General features: G+C 49.2%; 1 protein-coding gene across 1 annotated transcript in view; it reads left to right on the top strand.

Annotated features, from left to right (window-relative positions):
• Positions 1-26,365, top strand: part of otog (otogelin) — a gene marked incomplete at its 5' end in the record, with an annotated part of 116,077 nt that overhangs the window by 36,467 nt on the left and 53,245 nt on the right. Inside the window, 9 exons of the mRNA XM_080458654.1 lie at positions 12,384-12,491; positions 13,372-13,510; positions 16,520-16,654; positions 16,799-16,945; positions 19,245-19,364; positions 19,876-19,992; positions 20,142-20,298; positions 20,467-20,493; positions 20,753-20,929. Of these exons, the coding sequence (XP_080314780.1) occupies positions 12,384-12,491; positions 13,372-13,510; positions 16,520-16,654; positions 16,799-16,945; positions 19,245-19,364; positions 19,876-19,992; positions 20,142-20,298; positions 20,467-20,493; positions 20,753-20,929 (1,127 nt within the window). The remainder of the gene's footprint in view (positions 1-12,383; positions 12,492-13,371; positions 13,511-16,519; positions 16,655-16,798; positions 16,946-19,244; positions 19,365-19,875; positions 19,993-20,141; positions 20,299-20,466; positions 20,494-20,752; positions 20,930-26,365) is intronic.

Here is a 26,365-nt window from a genome sequence, read left to right as displayed (position 1 = left end):
TGAGGAGGACAGTCCTCTGATCCCTCTCGTCCTCACTGGATGAATGATGTCCATTATGTGACATCATCAACCAAGAGTCATCCTGATGACAATGTGCACACAGAGGCCAGTTTCAGCATGATGACGCCTGAAACACCACTTCATCACTAGTCCAGACCGATAGTGTGACCAGTCATCCCTAGTCATCTGGATGTGATCCCCTGAACCGGGACAGCAGACTGGGCTGCTCTATGTTCACGACTCAGAGACGCTGCTCTGATGAAACAGGAAGAAAAACCCTCCGTTTGCTCATTATGTCATATTCCTAGTTTATACTTTGTAGTTTGTACTCGTTTCCTTCATCAGGGCCAGAAAACCAACAAGTCGACTCAGAGTCTGTCAGGTCACACACACACACACACACACACACACACACACACACACACACACACACACACACACACACACACACACACACACACACACACACACACACACACACACACACACACACACACACACACAGAAGAAGCCAGAGCTGATCACTTCTGATATTAATGCTTCGATGATGAATTAACATTAAGCTGCACGTTTCTACTGTAGAAACCAAAAGCAGGCGGCTGAATGATGATGATGATGATGATGATGATGATGATGATGATGTGGAGGACAAAGTGAAGGAATAATGCAGTATAATGAAGTACCACTACTTTTACACTTGTATCGGAGTAGTTCCCAGGCTTTAGAGCATAAAGGTGTTCAGTGATGCTTCATGGTTCCACTCCCACAAGGACCTGAGGAAGGACAGGGACACGTTTGAAGCAGTTGATAGTAAAACTCTTTAATCTCTCTTCACTAAACCTTCTCCGTCCTGATGTCTCTTCTTCTACATAAAGATCTGTGACTTTCTGCCTGACTCCATTTGGTACAATGTGCTGAGTGATTCCCTGTGTTGGTCTCTGCTCACCTGGCCGCTCGGATTCCTGTTTCACTGTTTGACTCCTCAGACTGAGACCGCCGTGCCGCCGTGCCGCCGCGCCGCCGCGCCGCCGCGCCGCCGTGCCGCCGTGCCGCCGTGCCGCCGCGCCGCCGTGCCGCCAGTGTTTAATGACTTAATGACTCATTTTGTGGTAAAGAAAGAGATCTCATTGAGCCGGGACTCGCCATGATAGTGATTGGAGGCCACCTTCAAGATTTCTGAGGATGACTTTTAAGAGCTTTGTGTTATTAAAGGAGCAGACTGTCATGGCTGGGAACAGCTGAGTAACAGATGAGTAACAGATGAGTAACAGCTGAGTAACAGCTGAGTAACAGATGAGTAACAGCTGAGTAACAGCTGAGTAACAGATGAGTAACAGCTGAGTAACAGCTGAGTAACAGATGAGTAACAGCTGAGTAACAGATGAGTAACAGATGAGTAACAGCTGAGTAACAGCTGAGTAGCAGATGAGTAACAGCTGAGTAACAGCTGAGTAACAGATGAGTAACAGATGAGTAACAGATGAGTAGCAGATGAGTAACAGCTGAGTAACAGATGAGTAACAGATGAGTAACAGCTGAGTAACAGCTGAGTAACAGATGAGTAACAGCTGAGTAACAGATGAGTAGCAGATGAGTAACAGCTGAGTAACAGCTGAGTAACAGATGAGTAACAGATGAGTAACAGCTGAGTAACAGATGAGTAACAGATGAGTAGCAGATGAGTAACAGATGAGTAACAGATGAGTAACAGATGAGTAGCAGATGAGTAACAGCTGAGTAACCAGATGAGTAAACAGATGAGTAGCAGATGAGTAACAGCTGAGTAACAGATGAGTAACAGCTGAGTAACAGATGAGTAGCAGATGAGTAACAGATGAGTAACAGATGAGTAACAGCTGAGTAACAGATGAGTAACAGATGAGTAACAGATGAGTAACAGATGAGTAACAGCTGAGTAACAGCTGAGTAACAGCTGAGTAACAGCTGAGTAACAGATGAGTAGCAGATGAGTAACAGCTGAGTAACAGATGAGTAACAGCTGAGTAACAGCTGAGTAACAGATGAGTAACAGCTGAGTAACAGCTGAGTAACAGCTGAGTACAGCTGAGTAACTTCCAGAAGGCCTGCTTGGTTTCCATGATTAGTGACCCAGTCTGTGGTGAAGCTGTCAGACTGTTTGTGTCTCAGCATGTTGGTCAGCAGATCCCAGACCTCTGTGCTTTTCTGTGGTTTGATTATTGAATCAATTAATAACTTACCAATATGTCGGATTTCTGCAGGCTTCAATCGTCCAATCAGCTGTTAGAAACACCAGAATGAGCTGTTGGCAAAGTTCTTCTCTGCAGGTCATCCCACAAATGCTTGTGCCTCACAAAGAGTCTTTATTAAGAGTCTATGATTAAAAAAAACAGGTATTTAAAAGCATTGAGGCAACAAAACACTTATATCAGAAATACTATGTATTAACTATTTATACAATGACTTATTATAAATCTTTAATCTTGAGATTTCCTTGTGTATATTTTGGGTTTTGGTTTTAAAGGATCATAATCTACAGACTCCACTCCCTAGAGGTTCTCCAGCAGTACTACTCGTCCCCATACCTGGACTGACGGTCCCAGAAGTGAAGACAGTCTGTCCTCTCTGTCCCTGCTTGTTTCAGGTTATAAAAAGTGTGTTGCTCCAAGCAGCCAATCAGAGATCAAACCCTATATAGTGTCATCGGGGTTTAGCCAATCGGAGGGGCGGAGCCAGTCCAGCTCACCCAGACACAGCAGATTCTGAATGTAGCTCCTATGATCCAATATTCAAATGAGGAAAATCAAGGAGGAGCTAGAAACTTAGAATACTGAAGGTGTCTGGACCGACCAGACTAGGAGGAGGAGAACAGGAGGAGGAGGAGGAGAGGAGGAGGAGGAGAACAGGAGGAGGAGGAGACCAGGAGGAGGAGGAGAACAGGAGGAGGAGGAGAACAGGAGGAGGAGAACAGGAGGAGGAGGAGGAGAACAGGAGGAGGAGGAGAACAGGAGGAGAACAGGAGGAGGAGGAGGAGGAGAACAGGAGGAGGAGGAGGAGAAACAGGAGGAGGAGGAGAACAGGAGGAGGAGGAGAACAGGAGGAGGAGGAGAACAGGAGGAGGAGAACAGGAGGAGGGAGGAGGAGGAGAACAGGAGGAGGAGGTGACCATGAGGAGGAGGAGGAGAACAGTAGGAGGAGAGAACAGGAGGAGGTGAACAGGAGGAGGAGAACAGGAGAGAGGAGGAGGAGAACAGGAGGAGGAGGGAGGTGAAAAGGAGGAGGAGGAGGAGAACAGGAGGAGGAGAACAGGAGGAACAGGAGGAGGAGGAGAAGGGGAAGAGGAGGAGGAGGAGAACAGGAGGAGGAGAACAGTAGGAGGAGGACCGAGAACAGGAGGAGGAGGAGGAGGAGAACAGGAGGAGGAGGAGGAGGAGGAGAACAGGAGGAGGAGGAGGAGAACAGGAGGAGGAGGTGGACAGGAGGAGGAGGAGAACAGGAGGAGGAGGAGAACAGGAGGAGGAGGTGAACAGGAGGAGGAGGAGGAGGAGAACAGGAAGAGAAGGAGGAGGAGGAGGAGAACAGGAGGAGGACAGGAGGAACAGGAAGAGGAGGAGGGACAGGAGGAACAGGAGGAGGGGGTGAACAGGAGCAGGAGGTGAACAGGAGCAGGAGGTGAACAGGAGGAACAGGAGATGGAGGAGAACAGGAGGGACGAGGAGGACAGGAGGAGGAGGAGGAGGAAGATAGGAGGAACAGGAAGAGGAGGAGAACAGAGGAGGAGAGGAGAACAGGGAGGAGGGAGAACAGGAGGAGGAGGTGACCATGAGGAGGAGGAGGAGAACAGTAGGAGGAGGAGAACAGGAGGAGGAGGAGGAGGAGGAGGAGGAGGAGGAGGGTGAACAGGAGGAGGAGAACAGGAGGAGGAGGAGGAGAACAGGAGGAGGAGGAGGTGAAAAGGAGGAGGAGAAGGAGGAACAGGAGGAGGAGAACAGGAGGAACAGGAGGAGGAGGAGAAGGGGAAGAGGAGGAGGAGGAGAACAGGAGGAGGAGGAGGAGGAGAACAGGAGGAGGAGGAGGAGGAGGAGGAGAACAGGAGGAGGAGGAGGAGAACACAGGAGGAGGAGGAGGAGAACAGGAGGAGGAGGTGGACAGGAGGAGGAGGAGAACAGAAGGAGGAGGAGAACAGGAGGAGGAGGTGAACAGGAGGAGGAGGAGGAGGAGGAGAACAGGAAGAGAAGGAGGAGAACAGGAGGAGGACAGGAGGAACAGGAAGAGGAGGAGACCAGGAGGAGGAGGACAGGAGGAACAGGAGGAGGGGGGGTGACAGGAGCAGGAGGTGAACAGGAGAACAGGAGATGGAGGAGAACAGGAGGACGAGGAGGACAGGAGGAGGAGGAGGAGGAAGATAGGAGGAACAGGAAGAGGAGGAGAACAGGAGGAGGAGGAGGAGAACAGGAGGAGAACAGGAGGAGGAGGAGGAGAATAGGAGGAGAACAGGAGGAGGAGGGAGAACAGGGGAGGAGGTGAACAGGGAGGAGCATGAGGAGGAGGAGAACAGGAGGAGTGAACAGGAGGAACATGAGGAGGAGGAGGATAACAGGAGGAGGAGGTAAACAGGAGGAGGAGGTGAACATGAGGAGGAGGAGAACAGGAGAACAGGAGGAGGAGGAGAACAGGAGGAGGTGAACAGGAGGAGGAGGAGAACAGGAGGAACAGGAGGAGGAGGAGAACAGGAGGAGGAGGAGGAGGAGGAGGAGGAGAACAGGAGGAGGAGGAGACCAGGAGGAGGAGGAGAACAGGAGGAGGAGGAGAGACAGAGGAGGAGAACAGGAGGAGGAGGAGGAGAACAGGAGGAGGAGGAGAACAGGAGGAGAACAGAGGAGGAGGAGGAGAGGAGAACAGGAGGAGGAGGAGGAGAACAGGAGGAGGAGGAGAACAGGAGGAGGAGGAGAACAGGAGGAGGAGGAGAACAGGAGGAGGAGAACAGGAGGAGGAGGAGGAGGAGAACAGGAGGAGGAGGTGACCATGAGGAGGAGGAGGAGAACAGTAGGAGGAGGAGAACAGGAGGAGGTGAACAGGAGGAGGAGAACAGGAGGAGGAGGAGGAGAACAGGAGGAGGAGGAGGTGAAAAGGAGGAGGAGGAGGAGAACAGGAGGAGGAGAACAGGAGGAACAGGAGGAGGAGGAGAAGGGGAAGAGGAGGAGGAGGAGAACAGGAGGAGGAGAACAGTAGGAGGAGGACGAGAACAGGAGGAGGAGGAGGAGGAGAACAGGAGGAGGAGGAGGAGGAGGAGAACAGGAGGAGGAGAGGAGAACAGGAGGAGGAGGTGGACAGGAGGAGGAGGAGAACAGGAGGAGGAGGAGAACAGGAGGAGGAGGTGAACAGGAGGAGGAGGAGGAGGAGAACAGGAAGAGAAGGAGGAGGAGGAGGAGAACAGGAGGAGGACAGGAGGAACAGGAAGAGGAGGAGGACAGGAGGAACAGGAGGAGGGGGTGAACAGGAGCAGGAGGTGAACAGGAGCAGGAGGTGAACAGGAGGAACAGGAGATGGAGGAGAACAGGAGGACGAGGAGGACAGGAGGAGGAGGAGGAGGAAGATAGGAGGAACAGGAAGAGGAGGAGAACAGGAGGAGGAGGAGGAGAACAGGAGGAGGAGAACAGGAGGAGGAGGTGACCATGAGGAGGAGGAGGAGAACAGTAGGAGGAGGAGAACAGGAGGAGGAGGAGGAGGAGGAGGAGGAGGAGGAGAGGTGAACAGGAGGTGGAGAAACAGGAGGAGGAGGAGGAGAACAGGAGGAGGAGGAGGTGAAAAGGAGGAGGAGAAGGAGAACAAAGGAGGAGGAGGAGAACAGGAGGAACAGGAGGAGGAGGAGAAGGGGGAAGAGGAGGAGGAGGAGAACAGGAGGAGGAGGAGGAGGAGAACAGGAGGAGGAGGAGGAGGAGGAGGAGAACAGGAGGAGGAGGAGGAGAACAGGAGGAGGAGGAGGAGAACAGGAGGAGGAGGTGGACAGGAGGAGGAGGAGAACAGAAGGAGGAGGAGAACAGGAGGAGGAGGTGAACAGGAGGAGGAGGAGGAGGAGGAGAACAGGAAGAGAAGGAGGAGAACAGGAGGAGGACAGGAGGAACAGAAGAGGAGGAGACCAGGAGGAGGAGGACAGGAGGAACAGAGGAGGGGGGTGAACAGGAGCAGGAGGTGAACAGGAGGAACAGGAGATGGAGGAGAACAGGAGGACGAGGAGGACAGGAGGAGGAGGAGGAGGAAGATAGGAGGAACAGAAGAGGAGGAGAACAGGAGGAGGAGGGAGGAGAACAGGAGGAGAACAGGAGGAGGAGGAGGAGAATAGGAGGAGAACAGGAGGAGGAGGAGAACAGGGGAGGAGGTGAACAGGAGGAGCATGAGGAGGAGGAGAACAGGAGGAGTTGAACAGGAGGAACATGAGGAGGGAGGAGGATAACAGGAGGAGGAGGTAAACAGGAGGAGGAGGTGAACATGAGGAGGAGGAGAACAGGAGGAACAGGAGGAGGAGGAGAACAGGAGGAGGTGAACAGGAGGAGGAGGAGAACAGGAGGAACAGGAGGAGGAGGAGAACAGGAGAGGAGGTGAACAGGAGGAACATGAGGAGGAGGAGAACAGGAGGAGGAGTTGAACAGGAGGAACATGAGGAGGAGGTGAACAGGAGGAGGAGGTAAACAGGAGGAGGAGTGAACATGAGGAGGAGAGAGCAGGAGGAGGAGGAGAACAGGAGGAGGAGGAGAACAGGAGGAGGAGGAGGAGAAGGAGGAGGAGGAGAACAGGAGCAGGAGGACAACAGGAGGAGGAGGAGGAGGAGAACAGGAGGAGGAGGAGGAGAACAGGAGGAGGAGAAGGAGGAGGAGGAGGAGAACAGGAGCAGGAGGAGAACAGGAGGAGGAGGAGAACAGGAGAGGAGGAGGGAGGAGAACAGGAGGAGGAGAACAGGAGGAGGAGGAGGAGAACAGGAGGAGGAGGAGGTGAAAAGGAGGAGGAGGAGGAGAACAGGAGGAGGAGGAGGAGGTGAACAGGAGGAGGAGAACAGGAGGAGGAGGAGGAGAACAGGAGGAGGAGGAGGTGAAAAGGAGGAGGAGGAGGAGAACAGGAGGAGGAGAACAGGAGGAACAGGAGGAGGAGGAGGAGAAGGGGAAGAGGAGGAGGAGGAGAACAGTAGGAGGAGGAGGAGAACAGGAGGAGGAGGAGAACAGGAGGAGGAGGAGGAGGAGGAGAACAGGGAGGAGGAGGTGACAGGAGGAGGAGGAGAACAGGAGGAGGAGGAGAACAGGAGGGAGGAGGTGAACAGGAGGGGGAGGAGAACAGGAGGAGGAGAAGGAGGAGGAGAACAGGAAGAGAAGGAGGAGGAGAGGAGGAGGAGAACAGGAGAGGACAGGAGGAACAGGAAGAGGAGGAGACCAGGAGGAGGAGGACAGGAGGAACAGGAGAAGGGGGTGAACAGGAGCAGGAGGTGAACAGGAGCAGGAGGTGAACAGGAGGAACAGGAGATGGAGGAGAACAGGAGGACGAGGAGGACAGGAGGAGGAGGAGGACAGGAGGAGGAGGAGGAGGAAGATAGAGGAACAGGAAGAGGAGGAGAACAGGAGGAGGAGGAGGAGAACAGGAGGAGAACAGGAGGAGGAGGAGGAGAATAGGAGGAGAACAGGAGGAGGAGGAGAACAGGGGGAGGAGGTGAACAGGAGGAGCATGAGGAGGAGGAGAACAGGAGGAGTTGAACAGGAGGAACATGAGGAGGAGGAGAACAGGAGGAGGAGTTGAACAGGAGGAACATGAGGAGGAGGATAACAGGAGGAGGAGGTGAACATGAGGAGGAGGAGAACAGGAGGAACAGGAGGAGGAGGAGAACAGGAGGAACGGGAGGAGGAGGAGAACAGGAGGAGGTGAACAGGAGGAGGAGGAGGAGGAGGAGAACAGGAGGAACAGGAGGAGGAGGAGAACAGGAGGAGGAGGTGAACAGGAGGAACATGAGGAGGAGGAGAACAGGAGGAGGAGTTGAACAGGAGGAACATGAGGAGGAGGTGAACAGGAGGAGGAGGTAAACAGGAGGAGGAGGTGAACATGAGGAGGAGGAGAAGAGGAGGAGGAGGAGGAGAACAGGAGGAACAGGAGGAGGAGGAACAGGAGGAGGAGGAGAACAGGAGGAGGAGGAGAACAGGAGGATGATGAGAACAGGAGGAGGAGAACAGGAGGAGGAGAACAGGAGGAGGAGAACAGGAGGAACATTTTCCTGTTAATGAACCATCAGTCTGCCTCGTGGTTCCTTCTGCGTTTCTCTTTTCTCTCCTCAAACAGACGGCAGGTGATCAACAGCCTAAGCTGCCTCCTCTTTGCTCCTCCAGGTCTTTAAGAGAACAAATTAGAAAAGCAGAGAGAACTCCTTCTTCTAACAACCTCTAATTAGCAACACAAGAGGCCATTGTGTTTTTATTCACAAGGGGACACTTTGTTTATGATCAAAACGTGGATCATTCATTCATTCATTCATTCATTCATTCATTCATGCCTTCATCCATCCATTCATTCATTTATTCATTCATTCATCCATTCGTTCATCCATTCCTTCATTCATTCATCCATTCATTCATCCATTCCGTCATCCATTCATCCATTCATTCATTCATTCATCCATCCATCCGTCCGTCCATCCGTCCGTTCGTTCGTTCATTCATTCGTTCATCCATTCCTTCATTCATTCATCCATTCATCCATTCCTTCATTCATTCATCCATTCATTCATTCATTCATCCATTCATCCATTCATCCATTCATCCATTCCTTCATTCATTCATCCATTCATTCATTCATTCATCCATTCATCCATTCATCCATTCCTTCCTTCCTTCCTTCCTTCGTTCCTCCTTCACCAATTAGACGAGCTGAACTCACATGAACCTGAACTTTCAGGTGCAAAACTGAAGCTTGCTGCTTTACTGGAACTGGTTCTGGTTCCAGTGCAAACATGCTGCCGGGGGAGGTTCTGGAAGACCAGAGAGGTTTAGACTGGTGCTCCTCCTGGAGAAGATGTCCAGTAATGAAGATGAGCCTCACTGAGGAAGAGCATTAAAGCTCAGGGAACAGTTACCCTCACACTGAAGGAGTTACTTTATGTAAAGTAACTTTGCATCTTCTGAAAAGAGTAGCTCCTAACTGGAACCAATGAGTCGTCACCAAAAACTTTTCCTTCTCATTGTAGAGGAAAATTAGATGAGATTGGTGAAATAAAAAGGGAGATGCAGGGATAAAAGGCCCAACCAGCCAGATTGTGGTGAAACAGTGTGTCCAGAATGTGTCTGGCGAAGAAATGATTTTCAATCTTTGATGGGAGTAATTGATACGGCAGCTTGGCGGCTGGATAAAAGAAGCTGTTAACGCTGTTTAATCTGCGTGTAACTCTACTCAGATGGAGCTGGAGGTTTGTGGAGGAACCTTTCAGTGCGTCGCTTCATTGTCCGCGGCCGAGCCGGGCGATGTAGCTCAACCCCGCATATTACAAGATACTTATCAGCTTCGTCCTGCAGAGGACAAAGGCTGTTTCTCTCTCTATCTCTGAGAATCCTCATTGTCTGCTTTTCTCATGTAGCAATGAGTCTTACAACTTTCCATCCTCAGCCGCCCACCCCTGAACCCTGCTTCAGCTCCACCTGTGTGGTTCCCTCGGCGAAGGACGGCGCTGGTGTGTGTGTTGGAGGAGAACACCGGAGCTCTGAATGATGGTTCTGTATAACAGGATAGCGTCTGTGAGCCTGCAGTGGTGGAATAATAAGCAGCGGCGCTTTGAATCAGCAGCGATAAACAAGTCATGGAGGCGCTTTGGGACTCTGGTTGGCTTCACAGCTCAAACCCTTCAGTTTGTCCGTCTGTCAAAGCCTTCAGGGTTTGTATGGAGCTTCCCAACCCTACCCACCATTAGAAGGAACCTCAGGACACGCTGAGTGTGAAATGCAGGTTCTTTAGAGTATCTCAGGGTTCACACTCCGTCTCAGGGCTTCAGTCAACTGCTTGAAGTTTAACTGTCGTGCCACTTTTTCACCATTCAGCTTTAATTTGCTCCATTTCTTCCATGAAGCCATTTTCCATGGAGGGAACTCTCTCCGTACTCCACGTTTTTTTGTTTTTTTTTGACCGGTTCACCTCTTTTCAGCCTGACTGCCATTTCTTTTGACGACATTGTGAAAAAGGTGCACCTTGAATTCCACTTTACATTGTTTTCACTGCATTGAGAAGCTTTACGCTGTTGTTCCTTTTCACACATTCACACACACCCTAACAACAACAATCCCACGCCAATGGAGGCGCCAACGTAAAGTCCACTGGGAGTCAGTTGATGAACACAGGTCTTCTCCCAAAGTGTGAATGAATGTATAGTATATATAATATAGTGTTTTTTTCATTACTTCACCACTCTATAAGAGCTTTAGAAGAAATCAATTTACCGTCGGCTCACACATCTTGGAGGGTCACCACTTCACCAGGGTACAATCCACACTGACGGTGGCTGCTCCCTGCACTCTATCGGGAGTCCAGTGGACTGAGCACCGTCACTGGGTGAGGTCAAACCACACATCACAGCATTAGAGTGCAGCCGTCTCAACCGTCTGAGCCCCGGCAGGCGGACCTCCAGCTGATTTCACCCAAACAGTTTTTGGGATGTTGGCAGGAGTGGAAGGCTCAGGGAGAAGGTGCAGACTCCAAACAGATGGGGACTCCAATGTGCAGCCCATATTCTCCTCCAGCCCACGAAAGCAGCAAGTTTATTGATCAGTGAAGCCGCCGTCTGGGCCGATTATTATTAAGGACATGATTTCATTCGATTTAGGAGCAGTTTGGTCAGTCGGCTGACTGAGATCCTGAAAACTACATTAGTTTTAGTAGTTTGGAGAAAGTGAGTGGATGATTGGCTTTAGAGAGAAACTGTTGCTGGTGCTGGTCTGACTGGGTCCAACGTGATTCATCACGATTTCAGAGAACAAAAAGGCTTTGGAAAATGTATATAGCTGTTGAAGGTAAATATCAAGTAGACATTTCTCATCTCAGCTTGTTGCGTTAAAATTTTTGCCTTTGTCTTTTTGGATTTTTGACTATTTCAGTCAAAAGGAACAATTTGAAGATGCTGCCTCTGCAGGATCGCAGCCTGACAACTGCATCACTCCCCCAACAGATTTTGCTGACTAAGACATTTTACGTCAGTCATTAATTAGACTGTTGGACACAGACTATTTCCAGAATGAATTTCATGCTATATTTAGCAGCAGTTTTGAAGCCTTTCCAACAGCTCAATGTAGGCCTGTTATAATTTAACAAACATTTACTGTGGGTAGTTTAGGAATTTTTTTCATTTTCTAAGACAGTAAATATGAACTTTTGAGCTCTCCTGTTATGTTACTTGGCACATATGTATTTTCAATGTCAAATATAAGACAGGTTTACTGTGGATCTCGTTCCCTGCTGTTTAAGCTACGTTTACACTATGTTCCCTGCAGCCCCGTTTCAGGCCACCGTGAACAAAACAGGATGGACGTGAGACAACGCAGGGGGACGGGATGGACAAACGTAACAGGTCGTGTTTGCCGTGGGCGCCGTGCCACATTTTTAAACTGTCAAAAGATTTGCCACAGCGACCGCGGCGTGGATGAGAAACTTGGTAGCATGAAGAGAAACGGGATGAACGTCATTGGCAGCACGTAACGGGTCGTAACAGAACTTGGAGGCGGTCCGTAGTGGGACGGGAGGCTTACAGGAAGTGATGTAGTGCACGTTCTATCACCGTTGTTTCACTCTTGCTTCGCATTTTATCACGTCGCGCCGCGCTTCGTCACGGTACTCACGGTGTAGTTACGGTGTATGCTAGCCGTTTCATCACGTTCATTCGCGGCTTGTCCCGGCGTGTGATTGTTTGTGGACCCGACGCGTTGTCCTCCGGTCTGCCACGGCGTCCCACGGTCTGGGAGGAAGCCGGGCCGGAGGAGAGTTTCATTGGAGTCTGAGCAATCAATGACAGAGCAGCTTCTACAAGCTCTGCTACTGAACAAGGAATCCAGAGGAATGTCTGCACCCGGCTAAAGTGTCAGGAGACAACGATTGCTTCACTTTTGGTGACTCTTTGGGGCATAAAGTGGTTCACAATGGTCCAACGTCCACATTTCATCCATAGAAAGTCTTGACAGAACGTGAAAAACGTTCCAGACCTTCCTCAGAATTCCCCAAAATCCCACGGCGCACTAGATTTCGGGGGGAACATCGTGTAAACGTACTTTAAAGTCAAATAGTATCTTAAGTTTAAGGATCTTCATAATCCAAATTCTCAGCATTCACACTTTATTTGCAGTGAGTTTAGTGCTTGGAAAAGCTTGTTCCTTCATGAGTCTTTTGTTTTCCTGCAGCCTCCTGAAACATGGGAACGAGTGCTTTGAACATGCAGCCTGCCCCTGCCTCTGGAAAGGAAAGGAGTATTTTCCTGGTGACCGCGTCTCCTCCCCATGTCACCAGTGGTACGTCCACCCTGCTCCTGGTCACTAAATCAAACTGCTCTTCAGCTTTGTTTACTGTACACCTGCGACATTGACGTTGAAGTGACATCTTATTTTCCTAAGTTTCTCTACGGGGGCTTCACCCACTTTACCATCACATACACATTTGCATTGCCCCCTCCAAAGATGTGCCACCAATCTCTAATTGAATTGAGACAAATCTCCAACAGCATCGCCACTTTTTCAAAGTGAACTTGAGCCTAGAAGAGTCCCGTGGTTGTCAGACCATCCAAAGTGGCCACCTGATATCTATAATTCCCTGTTATCACAGACAGAAACAGAGCAGGCCTTGTATGACTCTGATTCCCTCTGCTTGAGACTGTGTGAAAGAACACACTCTCCCAGTGATGTCAGTCCTTCTCCCATCCTTCCATTTCTTCTTGGAGAAGATGTAGATGACAGCCTAATCGCTCCATGAGCGGAGATTCAGCCTTCAACAATTCTCTGGCCACTTTCCTGCTGTAAATCTCAGGCTCTGCACACAAAAGGAGGCCACTCCACCTGGAATAAAACCCTCCTCACACTAAGTGGGAACAAGTTGGAGCTGAATTACTGAATGTGGCCGTAGAGCATGCCACCGCCGGGTTCCCCCACAGAGAGTCTGATGGTCCAAAGTCTATTCTCTTTTTAAATGAAAAACCACAAACCAAACTCAAAACCCCCACACCAGACACCACTGCCCCTTTCAGGCTCTCTCCTGTGAATGTGTGTGTCCTCTCCCTCCTGCCAGCCTGAGTCTCTGGCAGCTCTCCTTTCGGGGCAGAGAGGTGAGGCAGCCCACCTGATTCCTATCAGGGTTTAATCACCTCTCTGCCACACTCAAGCTCTGCTGTCGTTGCAGCGTTTGCCAACACGGGACGTTTCAGTGCGTCTTTCGCCCGTGTCCGTCCATGTGCACGGCGTATGGCGACCGCCACTACAGGACGTTTGACGGACTGCTGTTCGACTACGTCGGCGCATGCAAAGTCTATCTTGTAAAGGTACCAAACATGTTTGTATGAAGTGAAAATAAAGTGTTTCTGAGTATTTTACCCAATCAACTGAACACCTCACAGTTGTCTGGTTTTGAATGCTGTATGCAGGGTCACCGCAGAAAGACCACCTGGTCATAAAGGCAAAACATTAATAACAAGACAGTTAAAATAACTCAATGACTCTTTTTAATAACTAACAATTCATGTTGTTCAATTATAAATTCAAACAAGGGTATTGTATGTTATCCCCTGGAGAGGGGGTGGGTTGGGGGAGACTCCAGGTCTCTTCCTGTTCAAGAACAAAAACTGTTCTGACTCCAGAAGGTTCTAGATCACATCATGTTGTTTGTCCAAGCTGCCCAACAGGACAAGGGGAAGAAAAAAAAGAATTAGAAAATTAAAGGGTTAATTTCATTCAACCTCCGACCACCACCAACCACTCCCTCTCTCACTATATTCACCCTCCGACCACCACCAACCACTCCCTCTCTCACTATATTCACCCTCCGACCACCACCAACCACTCACTCTCTCACTATATTCACCCTCCGACCACCACCAACCACTCCCTCTCTCACTATATTCACCCTCCGACCACCACCAACCACTCCCTCTCTCACTATATTCACCCTCCGACCACCACCAACCACTCCCTCTCTCACTATATTCACCCTCCGACCACCACCAACCACTCCCTCTCTCACTATATTCACCCTCCGACCACCACCAACCACTCACTCTCTCACTATATTCACCCTCCGACCACCACCAACCACTCCCTCTCTCACTATATTCACCCTCCGACCACCACCAACCACTCCCTCTCTCACTATATTCACCCTCCGACCACCACCAACCACTCCCTCTCTCACTATATTCACCCTCCGACCACCACCAACCACTCCCTCTCTCACTATATTCACCCTCCGACCACCACCAACCACTCCCTCTCTCACTATATTCACCCTCCGACCACCACCAACCACTCCCTCTCTCACTATATTCACCCTCCGACCACCACCAACCACCCACTCTCTCACTATATTCACCCTCCGACCACCACCAACCACTCCCTCTCTCACTATATTCACCCTCTGACCACCACCAACCACTCCCTCTCTCACTATATTCACCCTCTGACCACCACCAACCACCCCCTCTCTCACTATATTCACCCTCTGACCACCACCAACCACTCCCTCTCTCACTATATTCACCCTCTGACCACCACCAACCACTCCCTCTCTCACTATATTCACCCTCCGACCACCACCAACCACTCCCTCTCTCACTATATTCACCCTCCGACCACCACCAACCACTCCCTCTCTCACTATATTCACCCTCCGACCACCACCAACCACTCCCTCTCTCACTATATTCACCCTCTGACCACCACCAACCACTCCCTCTCTCACTATATTCACCCGCCGACCACCACCAACCACTCACTCTCTCACTATATTCACCCTCCGACCACCACCAACCACTCCCTCTCTCACTATATTCACCCTCCGACCACCACCAACCACTCCCTCTCTCACTATATTCACCCTCCGACCACCACCAACCACTCCCTCTCTCACTATATTCACCCTCCGACCACCACCAACCACTCCCTCTCTCACTATATTCACCCTCCGACCACCACCAACCACTCCCTCTCTCACTATATTCACCCTCCGACCACCACCAACCACTCCCTCTCTCACTATATTCACCCTCCGACCACCACCAACCACTCCCTCTCTCACTATATTCACCCTCCGACCACCACCAACCACTCCCTCTCTCACTATATTCACCCTCCGACCACCACCAACCACTCCCTCTCTCACTATATTCACTCTCCGACCACCACCAACCACCCACTCTCTCACTATATTCACCCTCTGACCACCACCAACCACTCCCTCTCTCACTATATTCACCCTCCGACCACCACCAACCACTCCCTCTCTCACTATATTCACCCTCTGACCACCACCAACCACCCACTCTCTCACTATATTCACCCTCTGACCACCACCAACCACTCCCTCTCTCACTATATTCACCCTCTGACCACCACCAACCACTCCCTCTCTCACTATATTCACCCTCCGACCACCACCAACCACTCCCTCTCTCACTATATTCACCCTCTGACCACCACCAACCACTCCCTCTCTCACTATATTCACCCTCCGACCACCACCAACCACTCCCTCTCTCACTATATTCACCCTCCGACCACCACCAACCACTCCCTCTCTCACTATATTCACCCTCCGACCACCACCAACCACTCCCTCTCTCACTATATTCACTCTCCGACCACCACCAACCACCCACTCTCTCACTATATTCACCCTCTGACCACCACCAACCACTCCCTCTCTCACTATATTCACCCTCTGACCACCACCAACCACTCCCTCTCTCACTATATTCACCCTCTGACCACCACCAACCACCCACTCTCTCACTATATTCACCCTCTGACCACCACCAACCACTCCCTCTCTCACTATATTCACCCTCTGACCACCACCAACCACTCCCTCTCTCACTATATTCACCCTCCGACCACCACCAACCACTCCCTCTCTCACTATATTCACCCTCTGACCACCACCAACCACTCCCTCTCTCACTATATTCACCCTCTGACCACTAAAAAACTAATATTTTTTTTAAAAAGTTCCTTCATTTTAAACTTTTTTTTTTTATTTAGATTTTTATGTTTGTTTTGTTTTCTGTATTCTCCTCAGATGATTGAACTACATAAAGATTCTTCAAACTATTTCTTGAAGTGACCTGGTTGTTACTGTGGTGATGCTCGGGTTGTCTGTAAAATGAGAAACTGGTTGACTGTAAGGAAAGCATGTACATTTAAATATAAGTTTTAATTTGTAGATTTCAACCATGAAAGTATGGATCACTAGGAGATAGTATGTAATAACCTCTATTAAAGCAGTGGTTGAGAATGTGGCAGCAGCTCTTCACCTCAGTGTCTGGGCTTCGTCTCCGCAGAGCAGCGCCGATGTGATGCTCAGTGTTTCAGCCGAGAATGTCGACTGTTTCGACAGCGGAGTCATCTGCAGGAAATCATTGCTGATCAACATGGGAAGATCCTTCATAGCTTTGGATGACGACAGCGGGAAGCCGGTAAGAGTCTCCTGCAAAGTGCTGAAGGCCTGCAGAGCTGCTGCCTCCCTCTGCTCTGCTCACAGCTCTTATCTTCAGTATTGACAGTGATCAGGTGACCTTATCTGGTCTCGTCCATACAAACTTCTCTCTCTCCCGGTGTAGAATCCGTCCAGTGTGATCGACAGGAAGCAGAGGATGCTCATCTGGTCGGTGGGATACTTCACAGTTATTCATTTCCCAAAGGAGGAAGTGACTGTGCTCTGGGATCGTAAAACTACGGTCCACATCCAGGTCGGCCCACGCTGGCAGGTACGACCTTCTGGTGCTCCATGATGAGCTGCTGACGTCCTCAGCTGCTGTCACTGATTATCTGGGTCAAAACCTCTGGCAGATCATGGCATTAAGAAAAAACATGAGACAATGTGATTTTAAGATCAACAGCACCATAAAGAAAAATTACATCACATCTTAAACTAGAGCTACACTCGGTAGAGCGCAGTCTTTTACCAACGCCACATCTGTTTACAGAACCATGATCGCTAGCACGTTATCCATTAGCTTTTATCGATGCTAACTAGCCTGTCAGGTAGCTACATCACTGTGAAACACTGAGCAGGGAGCGTCTCCATGGCAACAGACACTGATCTCCTTTGATCTCCTCCATGAGGAGCCTCTCATCCTCTTTGTATGCAACAGTTTTTGTGGTTTGTTGGGATTTAATCAGAAACAGTTGTTAACGTCCCAAAATCCATCAGATTGATGAAGATAAATCATCTCTAAAGATTTCATTCAATTTTGGTGAATCATTTTTTGCGAACCATCAGTAAAATGTAGCTCCATCTCAAAAAATGAGAATATCATGAAAATGTTCACTATTTGTTGTCACTCTTTTCAGAAAGTCAAACCCAGATATGATCTAGGCTCAGGACACAGTGAACTAGTTCAAGCCTTTATTTCTTGAAATGTTGATGATGATGACTTACAGAGTGAAAACCCAAAATTCAGAGTCTCAGAAAATGAGAACTTGTGTAAAAGTCCTGGTGTCTCACCCTCATCAGCTAATGAAGTCCAAACCCCTGCAAAGGTTCCCTGAGCCTTTAAATGTCTCAGTCTGGGTCAGGAGGGGACACAATCATGGGGGAGACTGCTGACTGGACAGATGTCCAGAGGACAGTCATTGACACCGTCCACTGAAGGTCTTTGCTGAAGAAGCTGCTTGTTCACAGAGTGCTGGGTCCATCATGTCCAGAGAAGGTGGAGTGGGAGGAAAAGGTGCAGCAGCAAAAGGGAGGAGTGCAGCCTGGACAGGACTGTCCAGCAAAATACTGGACAAGGACGGACTGAGGCTGGAGTCAGTGCAGCCTGGACAGGACTGTCCAGCAAAATGCTGGACAAGGACGGACTGAGGCTGGAGTCAGCGCATCAAGATCCACGAGGCACTGACCAATCCTAGACATGGGATCCTCATGTGTCTTCCTGGGGTCAAGACACTCCTGAACAAGAGACCAGGTCCGAAGAGTCTCACCTGGACTGTGGAGGACAAGAACTGGACTGTTGCTCGGTGGTCCAAAGTCCTTTTGTCACAGGAAAGAACATTTTGATCTCATTTGGAACTCCAGGTCCCAGAGGGTGGAGGAAGAGTGAACTCCAGGTCCCAGAGGGTGGAGGAAGAGTGAACTCCAGGTCCCAGAGGGTGGAGGAAGAGTGGACTCCAGGTCCCAGAGGGTGGAGGAAGAGTGGACTCCAGGTCCCAGAGGGTGGAGGAAGAGTGGAGAGGCTCAGAATCCACCTTGCTTGAGGTCCAGAGTGAAGTGTCCTCAGTCTGTGATGATTTGTGCTGCCATGTCCTCTGCTGCTGTCCCTCCACTGGGTCTTCTGAAGTCCACAGTCCAGGCAGCGTCCAGCAGGAACCTTTAGAGCTCTTCATGCTTCCTTCTGCTGACGAGCTTTATGGAGATGCTGGGTTCATGTTCCAGCAGGACTTGGTACCTGCCCACACTACCAAAGGTACCAAAGGTACCAAAGGTACCAGAAGCTGCTTCAATGACCCTGGTGGTACTGTGCTGGACTGGCCAGCAGAACCCCAGAGACAATCTCTGGCTATTGTCCAGAGGACGGTGAGAGACACCAGATGACCTGAAGGCTGCTATCAAAGCTTCCTGGGCTTCATTCCACCTGAGCAGTACCACAGGTTGATGGCCTCCAGGCCACGCCCCTAAGACGCAGTACTTCATGGTAAAGGAGCAGCCAAGTATTGAGTGCAGAGAGATGAACAGACTTTTCACAAGACCTACAGTTTGGTTCAAATATTCTTTTTTTCTTCATCTTATGTAAGATTCTCATTTTGGGTTTTCTCTCTCTGTGAGCCAGAATCATCAATATTTCACTGTCATGAGCCTCCATCATATCTGGGTTTGACTTTCTGAAATGAGTGACAACAAATATTGAACATTTTCATGATATTCAAATTTTTTGGGATGTACCTATACATACAAACCAAGAAATAAATACACGCAGACAAAAACATCACCTTCACCTCAACCTAGTCGAAGGTGATGAGGATATTGAGAACCATGTGGCTAAACGGAGATGTTCCTGATGTGTTTAGGGGAAGTTAAGCGGTCTGTGTGGAAACTTTGACCTGAAGACGGTGAACGAGATGCGGACCCCTGACAACATCGACTCGCCAACACCACAAGAGTTTGGAAACAGCTGGACTGCAACAGAGGTGGGGGTCGAGGGGGGGCTGACAGGCTGACTTACTGACTGACTGACAGGCTGACTTACTGACTGACTGAATGACTGACTGACAGGCTGACTTACTGACTGACTGAATGACTGACTGACTGACTGACTGACTGACTGACTGACTGACTGACAGGCTGACTTACTGACTGACTGACTGACTGACTGACTGACTGACTGACAGGCTGACTTACTGACTGACTGACTGAATGACTGACTGACTGACTGACTGACAGGCTGACTGACTGACTGACTGACTGACAGGCTGACTTACTGACTGACTGACTGACTGACTGACAGGCTGACTGACTGACAGACTGACAGACTGACAGGCTGACTGACTGACTGACTGACAGGCTGACTGACTGACAGACTGACAGACTGACAGACTGACTGACTGACTGACTGACTGACTGACACTCCAATGTCCCAGTGTGTGTGTTACATGTGTGAGGTGTGCTGACTAAGACTGTTTGGTTGTTTTTCCTCCGCAGTGTGTGAACAGTCCAGACATCAGACACCCCTGCAGCCTCGCTCCGCTCAGGGAACCTTTTGCAAAGCGCCAGTGTTCAGTCCTGCTCAGCGAGGTCTTTCAGGCCTGCCACCCTGTGGTGAGCGACAGTACTACACTGGGAGGGATTCTAGAAGAAAACAATTCTTACATGAAATACTGTGGTAGTTTTCCTGATGTTTCAGCTGATCGGTCTGTCCTTCACTCAGTCTGATCCTTCATATATAAACTCTAGTTTGTTCTAAACAGGTGGACGTCACCTGGTTCTACATGAACTGCCTGGCCGACACGTGTGGCTGCAGTCGTGGAGGCGACTGTGAGTGTTTCTGCAGCAGCGTGGCGGCGTACGCTCAGCGCTGCTGCCACCAGGGAGTCCCGGTGGACTGGCGCTCGCCCTCCCTGTGTCGTGAGTCACAGCTCCGCCTCTACTTCCACCAGCAACTTTAGTATTGAGGACCGATTTGTTTAAAAGTATAAAGTACTACTGAAGAACAGCTCATATTATCTATGTGGTTAAAAAGGTTTTATTGTTCATGATAAGACCATTGATGTGTTTTTGTTCTTCCCTCTGCAGCTTATGATTGTGAATTCTACAACAAAGGTAAAACAACTGGTTGATTTCTGCGACACAAAGTCACTCACAGAGACGGACACTTTGTTTTCATGTCTTTCTGTGGTTATACATGGACTTACACTTCTGTCCTGTGCAGGTGTTATACGTTTAATGTTCAAGCTGGTTTCTACAGGCCACACTTCCTTTTGTACAAAATATTTCTGAATATTTCTACCAGCAGTAGAAACGAAGTGATGATTGGTAATGAGTGAAGCTGTGCTGCACTAACGTGGGAACTCCTCTGCAGTTCTGGGTAAGGGCCCCTTCAGGCTCTTCACCTTCAGAGAGCGGACCACCCTGCTGGGGGCGGAAAGGCCCAGCGGCTCCGTCTTCCTGCAGCCAGGGAACTTCAGCTCCAACACAACCTCACACTTCCTGTCGCACTTCATGATGACGCCTGGCCTCAGCAGAGCTCGACCGCACGGTGAGCCCATATCTCCTCTGTTCTCTGAAAGATACTTCACAACCCAAATACTCTGCTAATCCCAGCTGGATTATTTTTATTTCTTAATTCATTTATTTGATGTTTTTGGCAGCCAAAGTCCCACATTTAGCAAATGTGGACACATGAACACAATATATGATAACAGACAATGGAGAATATTTAGTTTCAAGTTTATTGTCATGTGCTTTCTAATCCAATGAAGAAATGGCAATACACGTTTTTATATATGTGTAAATATGTGCTATTTTGATCAGGTTTACACTTGTACAGATTTCATAATAAATAAATTCAACGAAATGGCTGTATTTCTATGGTTTTTCGATATAAAAAATTCTAGCAAATCAAGTCAAAAAACGTTCTTTATCCCCTTGAAGTCATGTTCATTCTATTGTAAAAAAAAACCATATTGATGACTGCCCTAGAAAAGATTAAGGCTGCACGATAGCACATTCATCATTATCGCATTATGATTATGTATCACAGAGACTGAGGCACGCAAAATATGGTGTTTTCAAGCTGTGCATGACAACATATTAGGAAAAGCAGAAGGAAAGCTGCTTCACTCCACTGGGGTGACACTGCACTTCCTCATCTTAACTTTATATGATGACAACAGGCAGGAAGTCGGAAGCAAGGAAAAGTGATTCTTTTTTACAAAGACTGGAACTGATTAGTTGTGAAATGCTGCAGACGTGGACGCCATCAACAGACAAAGAAAAACAAAGAGCTTGTGATCAAAATTGGATCCAGGAAGAGCACAAGCTCTCTTATTGAGAAGCACAAAGTCCCTGACGTCATGAGTTTAAAGTCTTTGCTTGTTGCAGTCGTGTCACAATCATAATACTCTGTCAATAACTTTGTACTTCTCCAGAAGCCACTAATAACATCCTCAGTTTTCCATCTTGTCCAATAACAGATTTCACTCTTTACCACTGAGGATCAGACCAGATCCCTAATGGATCAGACCAGATCCCTAATGGATGATGAAAATGGTCCCAGATTGTGAAAGTTGGAAATCTCACATAAAACATATTCAAAACTAAATATCAAGAAGAATCAATAAAGTAAGACACATCCTGGACCACAAATCCCTCCACATATTAACCTGCTCACTGGTGTTACTCACTGGTGTTACTCACTGGTGTTACTCACTGGTGTTACTTACTGGTGTTACTCACTGGTGTTACTCACTGGTGTTACTCACTGGTGCTACTCACTGGTGTTACTCACTGGTGTTACTCACTGGTGTTACTCACTGGTGCTACTCACTGGTGTTACTCACTGGTGTTACTCACTGGTGTTACTTACTGGTGTTACTCACTGGTGCTACTCACTGGTGTTACTCACTGGTGTTACTCACTGGTGCTACTCACTGGTGTTACTCACTGGTGCTACTTACTGGTGTTACTCACTGGTGCTCCTCACTGGTGCTACTTACTGGTGTTACTTACTGGTGTTCCTTACTGGTGTTACTCACTGGTGTTACTCACTGGTGTTACTTACTGGTGTTACTTACTGGTGTTACTCACTGGTGTTACTCACTGGTGCTACTCACTGGTGTTACTCACTGGTGTTACTTACTGGTGTTACTTACTGGTGTTACTTACTGGTGTTACTCACTGGTGTTACTTATTGGTGTTAATCACTGGTGTTACTCACTGGTGTTACTTACTGGTGTTACTTACTGGTGTTACTCACTGGTGTTACTCACTGGTGCTACTCACTGGTGTTACTCACTGGTGTTACTTACTGGTGTTACTTACTGGTGTTACTCACTGGTGTTACTTATTGGTGTTAATCACTGGTGTTACTCACTGGTGTTACTTACTGGTGTTACTCACTGGTGCTACTCACTGGTGTTACTCACTGGTGTTACTCACTGGTGTTACTCACTGGTGCTACTCACTGGTGTTACTCACTGGTGCTACTCACTGGTGTTACTCACTGGTGCTACTCACTGGTGCTCCTCACTGGTGCTACTCACTGGTGTTACTTACTGGTGTTACTCACTGGTGTTACTTACTGGTGTTACTCACTGGTGTTACTCACTGGTGTTACTTACTGGTGTTACTCACTGGTGCTACTCACTGGTGTTACTCACTGGTGTTACTCACTGGTGTTACTCACTGGTGCTACTTACTGGTGTTACTCACTGGTGCTTCTCACTGGTGTTACTCACTGGTGTTACTCACTGGTGTTACTCACTGGTGCTACTTACTGGTGTTACTTACTGGTGTTACTTACTGGTGCTACTCACTGGTGTTACTTACTGGTGTTACTCACTGGTGTTACTCACTGGTGTTACTTACTGGTGTTACTCACTGGTGTTACTCACTGGTGCTACTCACTGGTGTTACTCACTGGTGTTACTCACTGGTGTTACTCACTGGTGCTACTCACTGGTGTTACTTACTGGTGTTACTTACTGGTGTTACTCACTGGTGTTACTCACTGGTGTTACTCACTGGTGCTACTCACTGGTGTTACTTACTGGTGTTACTTACTGGTGTTACTCACTGGTGTTACTCACTGGTGTTACTCACTGGTGTTACTCACTGGTGTTACCATATCTAACTTACTGTGCTGAGGTCGGGGGAAACTACAGCCACTATCAATCTTACAAAAAGAGCGATGAGAATCATTCATGAAACTGGCGATAGAGATCACACAAATTCACTCTTCTTCAAATCAAAAGTACTAAAATTCACTGACCTGGTATAATATAAAACTGCACAAATGATGTAAAAAGTACTAAAAAACAATCAACTTCCCACAAATACTCTGCACTTGTTTTTTAGCAGCGACGGGGGTTATAACTGAAGAGGGCGTTTAAAGCTCAAACACAGGAGACTTCACACAACTCTCACTTCATTCTGTCTTTCAGTATGAGGAGTGAGGCTGTGGGGTGATTGGAGGAGCAGCTCAGGCAGCGTCCAATCACAACCCAGTAAACAACAATACCAAACAATGGTTTTCACTCAGGAGGCCGGTGGCACTGCTGGAGATCAGATATATTTACTCATATTATTCATACATTATGTATTTACTATTTTTCTTTATTTTGTATACATAGGTATGAGTGTAGGTATGTATATATATATATATATATATATATGTATGTGTATGTGTGTATAAAATGTTTCATTGTTGAGGTGGATTAGGGGTAGTAGTAAACAAGCTCAGGCTTGGTTTTACTCCTTTCCAGTTCTGGTTGGTATTATTTATTGAACTACTTAATTTTGGCTTGTTGTGTTTATTTGTTTGTGTTTTTATATAATTTTGTTGTTATGTTTGAAGAATTCATTTGTGCCACTTGCCTGAAATAAATTAAAAGAAAAAAGAGAGTGAGTGGTCAGCTTAGAGGCTTTATAGTTTATTTCATGTCGCTGAGGTAAAAATGCTGCGTCGTCATTCCTGAAGCAGGACAAAGTGTCATCAGAGCATGAAGGGACGGCAGGACGCTCCAGAGGAAAATCCTGATGAAAGGAGACACAACCGATAAGCGACTCTTCAGGAACGTATTCTCTCTCTTTCTGAGAGGTTAAACTCTTCAGGACTCGCAGACGTACTCCTGATAGAAGTACAAACTACTGCATCTCTTCTGTTTGTATAATGTGCTGCAGGCTGGCAATGAGAAATCCAACCTATGATGGATGTCAGAGATTTATAGGAAGACACTCGAATGAAAATATGAATTCCTGTATTGCTTTATACTTTAACATGTCACTTTACTACTGCGTTTATCAAGAATTACTTTTCAACTGACGACCATCACGTGTAACTGACCTGCAGTTAGTAGTATTACATAGGGTGTCTGGTCACCAGAGATATTCAGAATCCACATTTCAAAGCAGCTGTGTTACTACTGCAGTAAAGTACTGCAGTAAAGTACTGCAGTACAGGATGTGTGACGAAGTAGCATTAACTTCAGCCTTTATTCACAGTAATAATGCTCAGCTGCAGAACGTGTGTCTTCTACATGTTACTCCTTTATCTTGGTACTTTGGTTGCTATTGTACAAAGAGACACTAACGTCCAGACTTTAGAGCAGAGGGGCAGTTAAATCAGCCTCCAGGCCCTGTGGCCAGGGGCAGTTAAATCAGCCTCCAGGCCCTGTGGCCAGGGGCAGTTAAATCTGCCTCCAGGCCGTGTGGCCAGGGGCAGTTAAATCAGCCTCCAGGCCGTGTGGCCAGGGGCAGTTAAATCTGCCTCCAGGCCGTGTGGCCAGGGGCAGTTAAATCAGCCTCCAGACCCTGTGGCCAGGGGCAGTTAAATCAGCCTCCAGGCCGTGTGGCCAGGGGCAGTTAAATCTGCCTCCAGGCCCTGTGGCCAGGGGCAGTTAAATCTGCCTCCAGGCCCTGTGGCCAGGGGCAGTTAAATCTGCCTCCAGGCCGTGTGGCCAGGGGCAGTTAAATCAGCCTCCAGGCCCTGTGGCCAGGGGCAGTTAAATCTGCCTCCAGGCCCTGTGGCCAGGGGCAGTTAAATCAGCCTCCAGACCCTGTGGCCAGGGGCAGTTAAATCTGCCTCCAGGCCGTGTGGCCAGGGGCAGTTAAATCAGCCTCCAGGCCCTGTGGCCAGGGGCAGTTAAATCTGCCTCCAGGCCGTGTGGCCAGGGGCAGTTAAATCTGCCTCCAGGCCGTGTGGCCAGGGGCAGTTAAATCTGCCTCCAGGCCGTGTGGCCAGGGGCAGTTAAATCAGCCTCCAGACCCTGTGGCCAGGGGCAGTTAAATCAGCCTCCAGGCCGTGTGGCCAGGGGCAGTTAAATCAGCCTCCAGGCCCTGTGGCCAGGGGCAGTTAAATCTGCCTCCAGGCCGTGTGGCCAGGGGCAGTTAAATCAGCCTCCAGGCCGTGTGGCCAGGGGCAGTTAAATCTGCCTCCAGGCCGTGTGGCCAGGGGCAGTTAAATCAGCCTCCAGACCCTGTGGCCAGGGGCAGTTAAATCAGCCTCCAGGCCGTGTGGCCAGGGGCAGTTAAATCTGCCTCCAGGCCCTGTGGCCAGGGGCAGTTAAATCTGCCTCCAGGCCGTGTGGCCAGGGGCAGTTAAATCTGCCTCCAGGCCGTGTGGCCAGGGGCAGTTAAATCAGCCTCCAGGCCCTGTGGCCAGGGGCAGTTAAATCTGCCTCCAGGCCGTGTGGCCAGGGGCAGTTAAATCAGCCTCCAGGCCGTGTGGCCAGGGGCAGTTAAATCTGCCTCCAGGCCGTGTGGCCAGGGGCAGTTAAATCAGCCTCCAGACCCTGTGGCCAGGGGCAGTTAAATCAGCCTCCAGGCCGTGTGGCCAGGGGCAGTTAAATCAGCCTCCAGGCCGTGTGGCCAGGGGCAGTTAAATCTGCCTCCAGGCCGTGTGGCCAGGGGCAGTTAAATCTGCCTCCAGGCCGTGTGGCCAGGGGCAGTTAAATCAGCCTCCAGGCCGTGTGGC

The sequence above is a fragment of the Lipophrys pholis genome (assembly GCF_963383615.2).
Source record: "Lipophrys pholis genome assembly, chromosome: 2".
NCBI lineage: Eukaryota > Metazoa > Chordata > Actinopteri > Blenniiformes > Blenniidae > Lipophrys > Lipophrys pholis.
Note: the sequence above shows the minus strand (reverse complement) of the source record. Positions and strands in the feature narration are given on the sequence as shown.